The sequence below is a fragment of the Cricetulus griseus genome, chromosome 4 (genome assembly GCF_003668045.3).
Source record: "Cricetulus griseus strain 17A/GY chromosome 4, alternate assembly CriGri-PICRH-1.0, whole genome shotgun sequence".
Classification (NCBI taxonomy): domain Eukaryota; kingdom Metazoa; phylum Chordata; class Mammalia; order Rodentia; family Cricetidae; genus Cricetulus; species Cricetulus griseus.
The window spans coordinates 53,216,927-53,231,366 of NC_048597.1; the positions used below are offsets into that span (position 1 = coordinate 53,216,927).

The following is a 14,440-nucleotide window of genomic DNA, read 5'->3' on the forward strand; positions in this document are numbered from 1 at the left end:
TAGAAATGCAAAATTCAAATACAAGGAGTGGCTTTAGCAAAGGACATCAACAACATTTTTTTCAAGCATTTTCTTTTATTTTTGGTTGTGAGCCTAGCCTGTAACAGCTGAGCCATCTCTGTCCTGTCATTTTCCTTAGCCCCATTTTTTTTTTTACTTACAGGATTTTCTAGCTGAATGTTTCAATATTGAAAACCACATTGGTTTCATTCATATTCTCAAGTTCAGTTTGGAGATGGCTTTCCTCTTCAAACCATTTTGGTTTCCTTGCTGTCCTACGTTTCCATGTCCATGGCTTCCATACCTGCAGAGCCGGTAGGGCATCTTTGATGCCTATCTCTGCCTTTCCTATCTGTTGCTGCATAGTGAAAATTCCAGATCCACCACTTTACTGGCCTGTGATTTTTAGATAAGTTCCTCAATTTCTTGGAACAATAGTTTCTGTAGAATGAAGATAGCAGTAAAATTTGTATAGGTTGTATATGCATACATAATATATATAGCTCATATATATATATATATATATATAATATATATATATATATATATATACATTGCACATAATAAGTCCCCAATAATGGTAGATATTGTTAACCTGAAATCAGCCTTCTGTATTTAGAATGTTATACTCTCCCACTACCCCAGGTCATTATCAGATCCAGGACCTTAGGCTCAGTGCTCTACCACTGAGTTAAATCACTAATCAAGATGTTGCATTCTTTTTTTTTTTCTTTTTGGTTTTTCGAGACAGGGTTTCCCTGCCGCTTTGGAGGCTGTCCTGGAACTAGCTCTTGTAGACCAGGCTGGCCTCGAACTCACAGAGATCCGCCTGCTTCTGCCTCCCGAGTGCTGGGATTAAAGGCATGGGCCACCAACGCCCGGCTCATAGTTTCTTTTCATCTAGTGACTTGTAACATGTTGTTCTTCCCCATGCCTTTTGAACAACATCCTTCTGAAACTGGTGTGCCGACCCTGTCACTTCCTATAGCTTCCAGCTCTGCTCTGGGGCAGGCAGCTACAGAAACTGACACCCAGAGGGTTAAACCTAGTTGCTATAGCCATCCCTCCTCCCCCCAGTGCCCCTTTTCACTGTAGGCTGGCAGCTGTCGTAACTGCCTACTGAAGCCAAATGCTTGAGCAGAGAGAGAGTAAGGAGCCAGCCATGAATCCCTTCCAGAAAAATGAGTCCAAGGAAACTCTTTTTTTACCTGTCTCTACGGAAGAGGTGCTGCCTAGACCTCCAAGTTCTCCAAAGAAGCCATCTCCGGTGAGTCCCCAAATTCAGTTTGTCTCTTGACAGTAACAGCGTAGGTACTTTCTGAAGTTCCTCCTAGGCTGTTGGAACTTTACACTGAACTGTATTAGAGTAGAAAAACTGCTCTCTCGTGGAATTAGAATTCACCTGAAAATGAATTCTAGTTTCTTCTGTTTCAGGAAAAAAGCCACGGGATAGGTTTGCCAGAATTTTTACGTTGGGCCCCAGAGTTTTGCTGTATTTCATTGCATATTTCCTGGGGGAGAAAAAGCACTTTGAATGTCCAGGGAAACTTGGCAAGCAATCCTGTCTGGAGAACTGTATGTTATTGTTCTTTTACCAATACGAAAGCTCAGCCTTTAGCTCCCCTTGTGTGCAGAGACTTCTTTTTTTTGGACACTAACAGAGACTGTAGAATAGACTCACTCTCTGTTACTAAGTGTCCCTACTTTAAAGTGGGAGGCAGAGAGAGGAACAAAGAATAACATCTTGTATTGTGCGCTCCTTAAAGCACTTCCGAATTTATCACCTCAGTCAAGCCTCATATTATAGTAAAATCCTCTCAGCAGAGAGGCCACAGAAACAATAGTCACTGTTTGCTAAGTTCTTATTATCAACCGTGAGCTTAGTAGGATTTTTATTTCTTTGGAATAACAGAATTGAAGCACAGAGACAAGCTAGTGGTGTAGCTTAAGTGAAGTTTGAATGCTAATCCAATTAGTACACAGCTAGTGTTAAATAAATTCTATGTTAGGCAGTTCTCAATCTGGGAGCTGGGAAGATAATATTTCAATTCATTGAATCTTTCATGCAAGGTATTGTCATGTAGTAACATGTATGTAGAAAAATGATTTATTCACATCTACATGGATAAAAGGTTATACTAATTTATTATATACAGTTAATCAAATTGTCTTGTTAAGAATGATTAAAATGAGATACATACCTATGAAATAAGAGATAATGTAAATTTCATGTTAATGTTTGAATGTCTCAAGAGACAGATTATCTCTTCCCATATTAATGCAACTATTGTAATGGAAAGAGATTTGAAATAAAACTTGATACTCTTTACAGTCTGAATTACATAATACATGCGATAGCATAGTTACTCTAATGTGCAGGCTGCAAGTAAAAATCTTGGTGCTAGAGAGATGGCTCAGCATGTCAGGCAGCTCACAACAACCTGAAACTCCAGCTCCAGGAGATCCAACACCTTTTTCTGACCTCTGCAGGCGCCCACATACACATGGCATACACTCTCACATATACACATAAATAAAAAAAAAATTAAAAAGCAAATAGTATGGAAGCATACTAGTAGGGAGGGTGGGCACAATTTCATAGAATTTCAGAATTCTCTTCCTAGAGTTAAGGTGATCAATCAGCTTATCTTTAGGAATATCTGGCCTCCATTTTGAGCTCTATGCCTGGTTCCAGAAGCCTATGAAAAGGAGGCCTTCATATTGTTAAGATTTCTCCCAGAATGGTAAATATGGCAGATGGCAGGAGTCAGTCTCTATAGCAAAGCCATGTGGGATAGTGAGATCTGGTTCTGATTGTGTGCGCATCTGGTGCACCAAAGGTTTTTTTTTTTTTTTTTTTTTTTTTTTTTTTTTTGGTTTTTCAAGACAGGGTTTCTCTGTGTAGCTTTGGAGCCTATCCTGGTACTCTTTCTGGAGACCAGGCTGGCCTCAAACTCACAGAGATCCACCTGCCTCTGCCTCCCGAGTGCTGGGATTAAAGGAGTGTGCCACCAAGGCCCTGCTCCAAAGGTCATCTTTTCATTTTATTCTTAGCAGTATGTTTTATTCTTACCATCTTCTTCCTAGAGCCATAGGCTTTTATTGATATATAGATGATAAAGGAATGTCTGACCAATTCCATGTTAAATAATGGACAAAGTAAGATTCCCAAATTGACAATATAAGCACAGCTAGAATGACAATGTATGTTTTGCGAAGAGACCATTGTTCCATATTAACTGAAAACAATGATTTAAAAATGAGTTTATTCATGTAAGGTGGGGTTCACCTGCAACCTGAGTTTTCTGGGAGCCTGTAGCAGGAGATTCAAAATATGGAGATTATCCTGAGCAACATGAAGAGAATGTGTGTGTGTGTGTGTGTGTGTGTGTGTGTATTTGAAGATATGTTTTCAGTTGTAGAGTTACCATGAAGTTGAAATGTGAAAACAGCTCATTCCTCAACCTTTGCCTCTTTGTTGCCTAGAAAATCTTTGGCTCCAGCTATCCACTCAGCATCGCCTTCATTGTGGTGAATGAATTCTGCGAGCGTTTTTCCTATTATGGCATGAAAGGTAATTCTGTGACCCAGAGTCTTCTCTGCCTTATATTTACAGAAGCCTGGTTCCTTACTTGGACTTGTTTCCTTTGCCTATTCTTTCTGCCTTGGTATAAATCAATCCTTCTCCTTGTCCATGATAATAAATAAGATTTTATTTAATAACTCATGGCGGTTAAGGTCAAAAAGGCCTGCAAAACCAACACACAGCCAATGAAAGCACAAGTGGAAAAGCTCTCCTCATGTAAGTTCCATTGAACTATGTTATTGCTGGGAAGAGGAGGAGGAAGGGGTATGGGAAGTACCATGTTAACTTCTCACGGTCTAAATGATGCTATGGGTGCACAGAGATTGAAGGCATGAGTATTGTATTTGTGTATCCAGCATGCCTCATTTACTTCATAGTTACCATGGGCCTTGCTTCTACTGCCCAGCAGTCAATTATTTCACTAGTAGGAGTGCTGAATGCCAGGATCACCTATAGAGCCCTGAAATCAAATCTATTCCTCTGTAAATCATTTTTATTGCATCTCTCTTATTTTGTCTTTCATTTGTTTTCTTCTGCTTCATCTCAGCTGTGCTGACCTTATACTTCCTGTATTTCCTACACTGGAATGAAGACACCTCCACAGCTGTGTACCATGCCTTCAGCAGCCTCTGCTATTTCACCCCCATCTTGGGAGCCGCGATTGCTGACTCGTGGCTGGGAAAATTCAAGTAAGGACAATGGCAGGTTACAGCCTCAGGAGCCTCACAGGTTCATTGTCCAGAAAGTTACCTACAGCTCCTAACTTTTTACCTTCTAGCAAAACAACAACAACAATAACAAAGACCAAAAACAAAACCAAAAAAACTCATGGGCTATGACAAATTTGTATTTCTTCAAGAGGGAAAAACCAAAAAATCTGTTTTTTCCATCCTCATCCCCCAATATTTTCACATCCTTTAGTCAAGAGTTCTTTCTTAAAATCTAATTTTAGTCTTCTACTCTATAGCTTGTGACTGTATCTTGTTTTATCTCAGTGAGAGTAAAGATTGTTACCGACTGGCAATTTATATTGGTAAAGGCTTACTATGATTATTTAGTACTTTCTTTATGTCTTCCTCAGGCTCCATCACCTCACCTCCTTCAGCATCTTACTGCTCTTTCTTTTCAGAGGCTTTAAAATATCTCTGTTTACCTTCACCTCTTTCTGTAGTTTCCTTCTTTAGACTCTAGTAAAGATTTCCACAAGTTAAAGTAATAGTCCGATTAGTTCAGCTCTTCTGTTCCTAAAAATAGAAGCAGCAGACATAGTATAATGGTATAGTTGTCCTCTATAACATTTTGGTATTCACTGCTTAGTAATATAATATTCTGTAGGTTTACCATTCATGGATTTGTCTAAGTTAGCATTTCTCAAAATATATTCCTTTAAAAACTTGATTGTAAGCCAGGCGTTGGTGGTGCACACCTTTAATCCCAGCACTTGGGAGGCAGAGGCAGGTGGATCTCTGTGAGTTCGAGACCAGCCTGGTCTACAAGAGCTAGTACCAGGACAGCCTTCAAAACAACAGAGAAACCCTGTCTCAAAAGAGAGAGAGAAAGAGAGAGAGAGAGAGAGAGAGAGAGAGAGAGAGAGAGAGAGAGAGAGGAAGCTAGTTTTAAGCCGGGCGTTGGTGATGCATGCCTTTAATCCCAGCATCGAGAGGCAGAGGCAGGCGGATCTCTGTGAGTTGGAGACCATCCTGGTCTCCAGAGAGAGTGCCAGGACAGGCTCCAAAGCTACACAGAGAAACCCTGTCTCAAAAAACAAAACAAAACAAAAAACAAAAACAACAACAACAAAAAACTTGACTGTATGAGATATAATGAATTATGGGAGAAAATAAAGCTTCTATGGCACTTGTTTAGAAAAAATCCTAAGTTGTTTTGCAAACACTGAAAACACTGAAAAATGTTTCCTTACTGTATAACTTCTTTTAGTATCCAATAAGTTAATATACACTGTAAAATTTCCAAGTGAAAGTTAAGTATGTATTGTTTCCTAAAGTAGTTTGACAATGTGGTATTGTATTTGCAGACCTAGTGTTTTAAAGAACTTGTCTTTGCTTCACTTCTGTTGCTATGACTAATACCCTGACAAAAAAGCAATAAGGAGAGGAAGAGTTTTATTTGGCTTACAATTATAAGTTATTGTCTTCATTTTTGGCAAAGTCAAGGCAGCAATCCAAGCAGCTAGTCACATCACTCCCCCAGTCAGGAGCAGTGAGAGAGTAAACTCAACCCTGCTTGTTTTCTTTCAGCTAACTTTTTCCACTAATATGTTCAGGACCCCTGCCTAAGGAATGGCACTACCCACAGTGGACTATGTCTTTCTACATCAATTAACAATCAAAACAACCTCCCTCCTATAGACATGTCTAAGGCCAAACCAGATCTAAGTAATTCCTCAATAAGATTCTCTTCCCAGAGCTGGGTGTTGGTGGCACACGCCTTTTATCCCAGCACTCTGGAGGCAGAGGCAGGCTGATCGCTGTGAGTTCAAGGCCAGCCTGGTCTCTAGAGCGAGTGCCAATCTAGTTTTGTCAAGTTGACAGTTAAAACTAACCACATAAACACTGACCTCTGTCTTAATTTGCTATATTTATGTACACACACACACACACACACACACACACACACACACACACACACACACATTCATGTATGTGAAAAAATAAATGCAGTCTCTCAAGAGAGGCATGGTGGGTAAGTGGCTACATTTGTTACTTATGTAGTAGTAGTCATTGAATTCATTCAGCTATGGATTGGCATTACACAACACAAAGACTAAAAAAAATACAAGCTATGTTTTTTTCATTCAGTTATAGAATAAAGGCTGACATTGCAGTTGTATTTTTAAAATAACTTCCTTTGATATTGAAAAAGTTCAGCTTCAGGATTTTGTTGAACAATAGCTTCCTGAATATTTTGGAGGAAATTTAATACTCTCTACTTGTACTCTTAATCCAAAATAAAAACAATTTTATTTTACATACCAATCCCAATTCCCTCTCCCTCCCCTCCTCCCCTTCTCTCCATCTCCCCATCCCACCCTCCATCCACTCCTCAGGGAGGATAAGACCTCCCATGGGGATCATCAAAATCTGTCACATCATTTGGGGCAGGACCAAGGCCCTCCCCTGTGTATCTTGGCTGAGAGAGTATCCCTCCATAGGGAATAGGCTCCCAAGGTCCATTCGTGCTTTAGGGATAAATACTGGTTCCACTGCCAGCAGCCCCACAGACTGCCCAAGCCTCCCAACTGATACCCACATTCAGGGGTTCTGGTTCATAAACCTACTTTCTGAAGTGTAACTTACATAAAAGTACACAAATCCAGAAGACTTGTGTATACAACTTGAATTTTTACAGAGGTATCACCATTGCCTCAACTACCTTTTTTTTTTTTTTTTTTCCAGACAGGGTTTCTCTGTGTAGCTTTGGAGCCTATTCTGGCACTCTCTCTGGAGACCAGGCTGGCCTTGAACTCACAGAGATTTGCCTGCCTCTGCCTCCCGAGTGCTGGGATTAAAGGTGTGCGCCACCAACGCCTGGCTGCCTCAACTACTTTCTTTAGCTTTCAAATTTTCACTCAGAGCTGGAATCTTTTCCTGTACTAAAATCAGGTACAAGTCTCTAGTATCTCCAAACAAACGAATAAAAATCTTGATTTTTTTCCTATTTATTTTCTCCTCTAGCCACTCTCACAATTTTAAATCAACATCTCTATGTTAGTCACTTTTCTCTCTCCATCATCATTTCTTATGACAGAGTAATATAATTCAGTGTAAGAGAACACAATTTAGCTCAATCTGATCCAAATTTAAATGTTTGCTGAACATCCCTTTTTTTCCAATTAATCATGAGCATAAAGAGATGAATAATACATAATATGTATACATATACATAATTGTTGAAGTTCAGACAGCTTTAATAAAAGCAAATTGTGGAAGCTTTAATATGAAATAGCATAAATCACTTATTTTTCCTACTGAAATTTCTCAGAATACTGATAATGACTTCTGTTAACAAATGATAGTGGCCATTTCTAGATTCTTGTTCATTCTGAACTTATAGTTTCACTAATTCGGCCTGTTTATCATTCCTAAATTTTTGAAAATTCCTGGCCTTCTCTAACACTGTACTTTCTCCTTCTCTTTCATCTTTCTGGGTTGTTTTTAAACCACCTCCAGTTTTGCTTTTCATTTACTTAGCTCTTTCCTAAATGTCAGATTTCTACCAGGTGCTAATTCTCACTATTCACTTTCTCCAGCCTGACTGCCCCTTAACAGGTCTGGAGGTGTGTGGTTATCTATAGATGGCTACTCAAGAGTGTTGGAATGTTCAGATTCATCATGTGTTTATAGCTGTGTGTTTCTTTGCAAGTTGGCTGTTCTTTATCCTGACTTCCTTATGTCCACACATTGAATCCACTATGTGATTCTTCAAATTTTAAGTGTACAGTATCGCTTACACCCATCTTCTTCAATATTAAAACTCCAACCGCTATCAGTTGTCACCATTTTGTTTTTATTTTCTTTGTCCCTAAACTGGAAGATGGAAGGGACACCTAAAATGTTTTCATTGTCTTTTTTTTCCCCTATAACTGAGTTTATGCACTGTTTTTTAAAACATAATTGAGTCTGAGAACAGGTATGAATAGTAATGAAGGTGATTTTTATTTACTTTGGGACTTGTCTTTTTTAAACAGCACAATTTGAGGAATGCCTTGATTCTTTTTCAGAAAGGGGGTGATTTAAAATTCGAATAATTTGTCCTCCTGTGAACATATGTATGTGTGTGTAGACAAACATGTGAGAGCCGGTATACACAAATAGAATGATGATTACAATCTGGTGGATATTGCCTTCCATCATACTTTATTCCTGGTTTTTAAAAACTGGAATTGGCTCTTCTTTCACTTTTTAAAACCTGAAGTGGCAGCCTTGCCTGAGTGAAGGAAAAAGGAATATGTTAAAACTTGTTTCTTTTCCTTTGTCTCTCTATATCTCTGTTTCTGTTTCCTGCTTCTGTCAACTCTCCTCTTTTTCTTCTTTTCCTCCTGCCTTTTTCCGCCCTCACCTCTCTCTCTCTCTCTCTCTCTCTCTCTCTCTCTCTCTCTCTCTCTCTCTCTCTCTCTCTCTCTCTCTCTCTCTCTCTCCTGTACTTTTTTCCAATGTTATATTTGTTATATTGGAGGTAGAAGACTTATTTGGAAGATGGTTTAAACATTCAAGGAATGATTTTATGAATTCAGTTAACAACTACCCTGCATATTAGCCTGGAATCCAAGCTATACAATAGGAAATGGGCACCCAGAATCCCCAACTATTATATAAGGAAATTGGAAGATTTAGTTCAGGCATTTTTATGGTATGTGTCTGTGTAAGAGAATACCATATGTGTGTGTGCTTACAGAGGCAGGGGGCAGGCATCAGATCCCCTGGAGCTGGAGTTACAGATGGCAACAAACCACCAAATATGATGGGATCCAGTCTCTGGAAGCACTAAGAGCTCTTAACCATGGAGCCATCGCTACAGCCCCATTCTGTTCTTTTCTCTCTAATGATTTAGCAACCACCCTCTCCTCGAGGTCCATGATAACTAGTTTTTTTTCCCAGTTTCTTTTTATTCCCTTTCTTTCTAATTGTTCCTTTTATTTCAATAAAGATCCCCCCAAACAAAGACGATTAGGCATTTAGAATGAGGAATCCCCAAGCTGAGTTTCTGGGACTTTTAGAAGCTTTCTGGTTCCTTCATTCCATTCTTTATATTCAAAACCAGCATAAAACACTTTTAAAATGATAAAGACAAACTATATAATTCTGAAGGTTTATTATAGCATTAACATTCTACCTATATGGTAATATACATAATATACATTCCACTTATGATGGTAATACATACAAAGAATATAATCGATATTGTGCCATGCCAATGTGTAGAGCTCTTCATATGTTCTTATTGGAATTCCTTAATCTGCTATTTATTTGATATTCAAGTTCACTGGAAAAAACTCAAGAGGTAGAGGTTTTTTCCCAAAAAAATTTTTCATGATTTTTATTACCAAACATCTTAAGTCCTTTGTTCTTCCCTATTTTTGGCAAATTATCCATGTGGAAACTGTCCTGGGGTTACCGTTAGCCAGAGTGTTCAAATTGCCAAGATTGTACCTAAAAATCCCTTCACCTTTCTGTACATCTCAGTGCTTGTTTAAAGAAAGTCCTTTGTTTTAGCGTTCCTATGTACTTGGCACTCATCTTTCACTCCTCTTGCCTCCTAGAGCTAAAAGACATTGCTTTAGAAGAACAGCAGGTAGAGGCATCCTGTTCTACTGATTTCACTAGTTGAAAACATCCCCATGCTTGCTACAAACCCACCTTGTTCTTGTCACATCTGTATAAAAGTAGGGTTGCCCTGGGAATGCAGAACAGAGTCTAGATCTGGGAAGAGAACTCAAAGACATGTCTGCAACCTCCACGTAAATACTACACGGTGCAGAGTTACACTCCTTTCCCTCCTCTGTTTACCCCATTCACCATTGTTTCTCCCAGTTCAATCTTTCCTCCTCCACCCCCTCCTCCACCTCCTCCTGTGTTTACTGAGAACAGCTTGACCCCTGACTGTATTATTCACGTCTCTGAACAACACACTCACTGATTTGACTTTCTTCACAGGACAATCATCTATCTCTCCCTGGTGTATGTTCTTGGCCATGTATTCAAGTCTTTGGGTGCCATACCAATACTGGGAGGAAAAATGCTACATACGTGAGTAAAATCATGGGACCAATGCCTTTCTGACATCAGGCAGGTGCATGTCTCAGAAAGTCACTGCAGATGGCTTTCTATTTTATATCAGAGATTCTCCTTTATTTTCTAGTGTATAATTTTATTGCCAAGTTTATTAAAATATAAGGTTTTATGAGCAATCAAACTTTTTCCTACATTACCAGGTCTCTTTTTTTTTTATTAAGTAGGCATTTGCAGACACTTAGAATGCCTAATTAGTGTCCTTCTCATAAAAACTCATTTGCTCGAAAATAAGAAAACCTTTTATACCTTCTGTTTTCTTTCACTTACTCATCTAACTATGTATCTTTACACCATTACAAATTTTAAAAGTATTTACTTACATTATAATAAAAGTGACATTCAAACTTAAGGTATTTCTATTTGTGTGTAGTCCTGGATAGTCCATTTTACTGTCCCACTTTACTTCAAGTATTGGTGTTTATAGAGCAGAGATATTTAATAGATTTTAATATATATAATCAATTTAACATACTCAGACACATATATACATTCTGGATTGAAAATTTTATTTTATTTGAAAAGTAATAAGCATTAAATACCTTCTTATTACTGCTCCATAAAACTTGTTGATGCCATTCCTATTTATTATGATAAATTTTAATATTTTACTTTGTAGTTAGTAAAGGTATGTAAGGTTAGAAACCTGAAAATCTTTCAATTGAATTGCTAAAATAGTATTAAAAGCTAGTGTGCTCACTTCCGAGTCCCTGCAGTGTCTTCTTCCACTTGCTGCATATAAAGGATAAATGGAACTACCGTGCATAGAATGTTTTCAGGCAACAAAATTTCTAGCAGAGGCTCAAATATGAAGATGATAAATTTTCATGAGTAGTACTTGGATTGAAGGCAAGTAGAAAATACACACAAAGTAGATGGGCAAAAAAAAGGTATTATCTTTAAATATTTTTCTCATATGTATCTTTAGAGTCCATCTCTACAGTTGGTTTGGTATCAACATGGTTATATTATCCTTACCTCTCCATTTCAGAATCTTATCATTGCTTGGCCTGAGTCTAATAGCTCTGGGAACAGGAGGTATCAAACCCTGTGTGGCAGCTTTTGGTGGAGACCAGTTTGAAGAAAAACATGTAAGAATCTTCTTAATTTTGTATTTCAAGAGTGTATAGCCAGCATCAAAATGGAGAACCTGTAGCCATCTGCTAAGACTGAAGTAATTCCACTGGTCTAGTCCTGTCTGGAGAGTTGAACACTGCACTGGACATTGACCATTATCAGAGAGAAAACTAAAGCTCGGTTAAAGGAAAGTAACGGTGGGAGGTGGACATGTATATGATGAAAGACGGAAGAAATCGAGGCCATAGAGACTAAATAAGCCAAACAGCAAGGGAGCTTGGATGTGGCTCAGCTGGTAGTGTACTTGAGTAGCATCCACAGAACCCTGTGTTCAGTCCCCAGCAAAGTATAAACTGAGTATAGTGGCTCATACCTATAATCCCAGCATTGGGGAGTGAGAGGCAGAAGGATCAAAAGTTCAAGGCCATCCTCAGATACATATCTATTTCAAGGCCAGCCCAAGATGCACAAGATCCTGACTCAAAACAAAATGCAAAGGAACAAATAAAACCCAAGGAAAAAATTACATATAGCTGCTCATAAATATTGGGGGTTGACCATGTTTAAATCTGAGCCCAAGTAGTGAAAGCTATAGGAAATCAGGTGCTTGCTTCACTGAAGGGACGATTTCACACAGGATTTGGAAATAGTGACCTTACTTTCACTTGAGGTACATAACAATTGATGTGGTCAGGATCTAATGAGATGGTCACATACCATGGAAGCACTATCTGAACCTGTTTGTGTGTACCTTCGTCTGAATTTGAACATTGAGTGGAGTGGAGCTAAGAGACACATTTCTCTGATGATCTGTCTCATTCCAGGCAGAGGCACGGACTAGATACTTCTCAGTCTTCTACCTCTCCATCAATGCAGGGAGCTTGATTTCTACATTCGTCACACCCATGCTGAGAGGTTAGGATTCCTTCTATGGGGCTTATGTGGGTGGCTTAACTCTGGCCAACCAAAAAGCTGTTGGCAGCTGCAGGTGGTCCAGTTTCTCCTTTCGTATGGGCTTATAAATATATGAGAGATTCTTTGAGTTTTGGTTTGTCTGGCTTAAAATAAGGGTTATGGGTTAGATGATGGGAAGAAAAGAGGGTAGCTATGTCTGCACCAGGAACCTGACCTAGTAGAGTAAAATATGATTTATAATTCATCATTGCTTTCCCCTCTGTTTTCTTCAGGAGACGTGAAGTGTTTTGGGGATGACTGCTATGCACTTGCTTTTGGAGTTCCAGGATTGCTCATGGTAGTAGCTCTTGGTGAGTATAGTGGGAAAAGGAAACTAACCTGCTACATGGAAGGCATCATGTAGGCATTTTACACAAACTATTTCATTGAACTTCTACACTAACCCTATTAGGCAGTGTTATTGTAGTGATTTCCTTTGATTTTGAAGAGAAATTATGAATGGTATCATAAATTATTTATCTATTTTTATTGTCTGCATACCAGTATATGTTTGTGTACCACATGTGTGCTTAGTGCCCGTGGAGGCAAGGAGAGGGCATTAGATACTCTAGAACTGGATTTACAGACAATTGTAAGCAACCATGTAGGTACCAGGAATCTAACCCAGGTCCTCTGAAAGAGGAACGAGTACTCTTAATTTCTGAGCCATCTCTCCAGTCCCATAAGCTATTTTTAAGTGCTACAGCCACATAGTTAATAAATTCAAAAGGAGCTTTTAAAAACCCCATCATGTAGAACTACATGTAGTGCTCATGTAGAACTGCTGATCAGGAGTTTGAGTACCTAAAAATTTTAAATATCTCAGGTGATTCTTTTAATTTTTTTCCACCTGCCTCTGACTCTGGATTGCTGAGATTAAAGTGTGTACCACCCAAGTTCTCAGGTGATTCTCTAGTATAGTCAGGATCAAAGCCCAATGATTATTGCTGAAACATGCAAGGAAGGAAAGAAGAAAATTCAACCTCTATCTCTAACTAGTTTATGTTATCTGACACTTATTTTTCTGGTAAGTCAATGCCACTTTTGATTACCTGGGCATTTTAAAGTAGCTTCCATTATTAGCTATTTTTTGCTCTGCTCTCCAAAGGTCCCAAGGAATTTTCCCTTGAACAAAGAGAATTAAAGAGGACTTGGCTAAGTAGTTAGGAAATAATGCAACTTAGATCAAGTGGCATTCTTTTTAGCACTGAGAACTTTGCCCTGGAAAAGCCTGGGGATGTGTGGGCCTGTTAGCTTAGGCAAGTTCCCCCAGGGGAGGTTTTTGTGTGATTGTTTCTAGTCACTGACCTGGAAACCTGTTCACACTCTGAACTTCTGAGTGACACCCCTCTGGGAACATATCCAGTCTAAACACATAAAGAGCTCAACAGAGGCAAGGGAACCCAGAGATTCAATGTTTGGTCTGATTCTTTTCTACCAGAGAGGCTGAAAGTAATACAGTTCCCAATTCCAAAGAAATTTATTCTGGGAGAGCCATGGTCAAATACTCTCTCCTTCCTTCTCCCTTCAATACCAAAGATTTTCCCCAAGGACTTTCATATTTTTTCCATTTATTAGCATCATGGTAGCTTCTCTGTGTCACTGCCTGGTAATAATATTTAGACATTAAAGCAATCATGGAGCTCAAAAAAGAGTCTGGAATTAGAATGTTTTATCTTAAATAAGTGGTATCTATCATTGCTAGTCAGCTGTTTCATTTTATGGTACAAATGATATTTACTATGTGACAGATTTTGTGCTAGGTATTGGAACCAAATTGGTGATTTAAACAGTCATAAAGTTCATATTCTCAAAGAATTTATATAGTACAGGAAGAATAAGCCAGACAGATAAACAGGGATTTACTGTATGGTACTGTCAATGTCATGACAAGGGAAGTATAGAGAAAGCTATGGGACTCATAGAAGGGCTCCCGGGTGAAGACTCTGAAGGTTTTAAGGGTTTGCCTACAGAGAAGACTTCTAAGATATGCCCTCAAAGATGAACAGTGGCT

The 14,440-nt window shown here is 38.8% G+C and overlaps 1 protein-coding gene across 2 annotated transcripts in view; it reads left to right on the top strand.

Annotated features, from left to right (window-relative positions):
* Positions 1-1,129: 1,129 nt before the first annotated feature.
* The window catches only part of Slc15a2 (solute carrier family 15 member 2), a 29,311-nt gene continuing 16,000 nt past the window's right edge, over positions 1,130-14,440 (top strand). The window contains exons 1-7 of one of the 2 annotated variants that reach the window (XM_027412748.2): positions 1,130-1,267; positions 3,487-3,574; positions 4,134-4,275; positions 10,261-10,353; positions 11,387-11,486; positions 12,297-12,387; positions 12,660-12,737. In XM_027412748.2, coding sequence (XP_027268549.1) covers positions 1,130-1,267; positions 3,487-3,574; positions 4,134-4,275; positions 10,261-10,353; positions 11,387-11,486; positions 12,297-12,387; positions 12,660-12,737 — 730 coding nt within the window. The remainder of the gene's footprint in view (positions 1,268-3,486; positions 3,575-4,133; positions 4,276-10,260; positions 10,354-11,386; positions 11,487-12,296; positions 12,388-12,659; positions 12,738-14,440) is intronic. The other variant, XM_035444509.1, reaches the window with a different exon arrangement.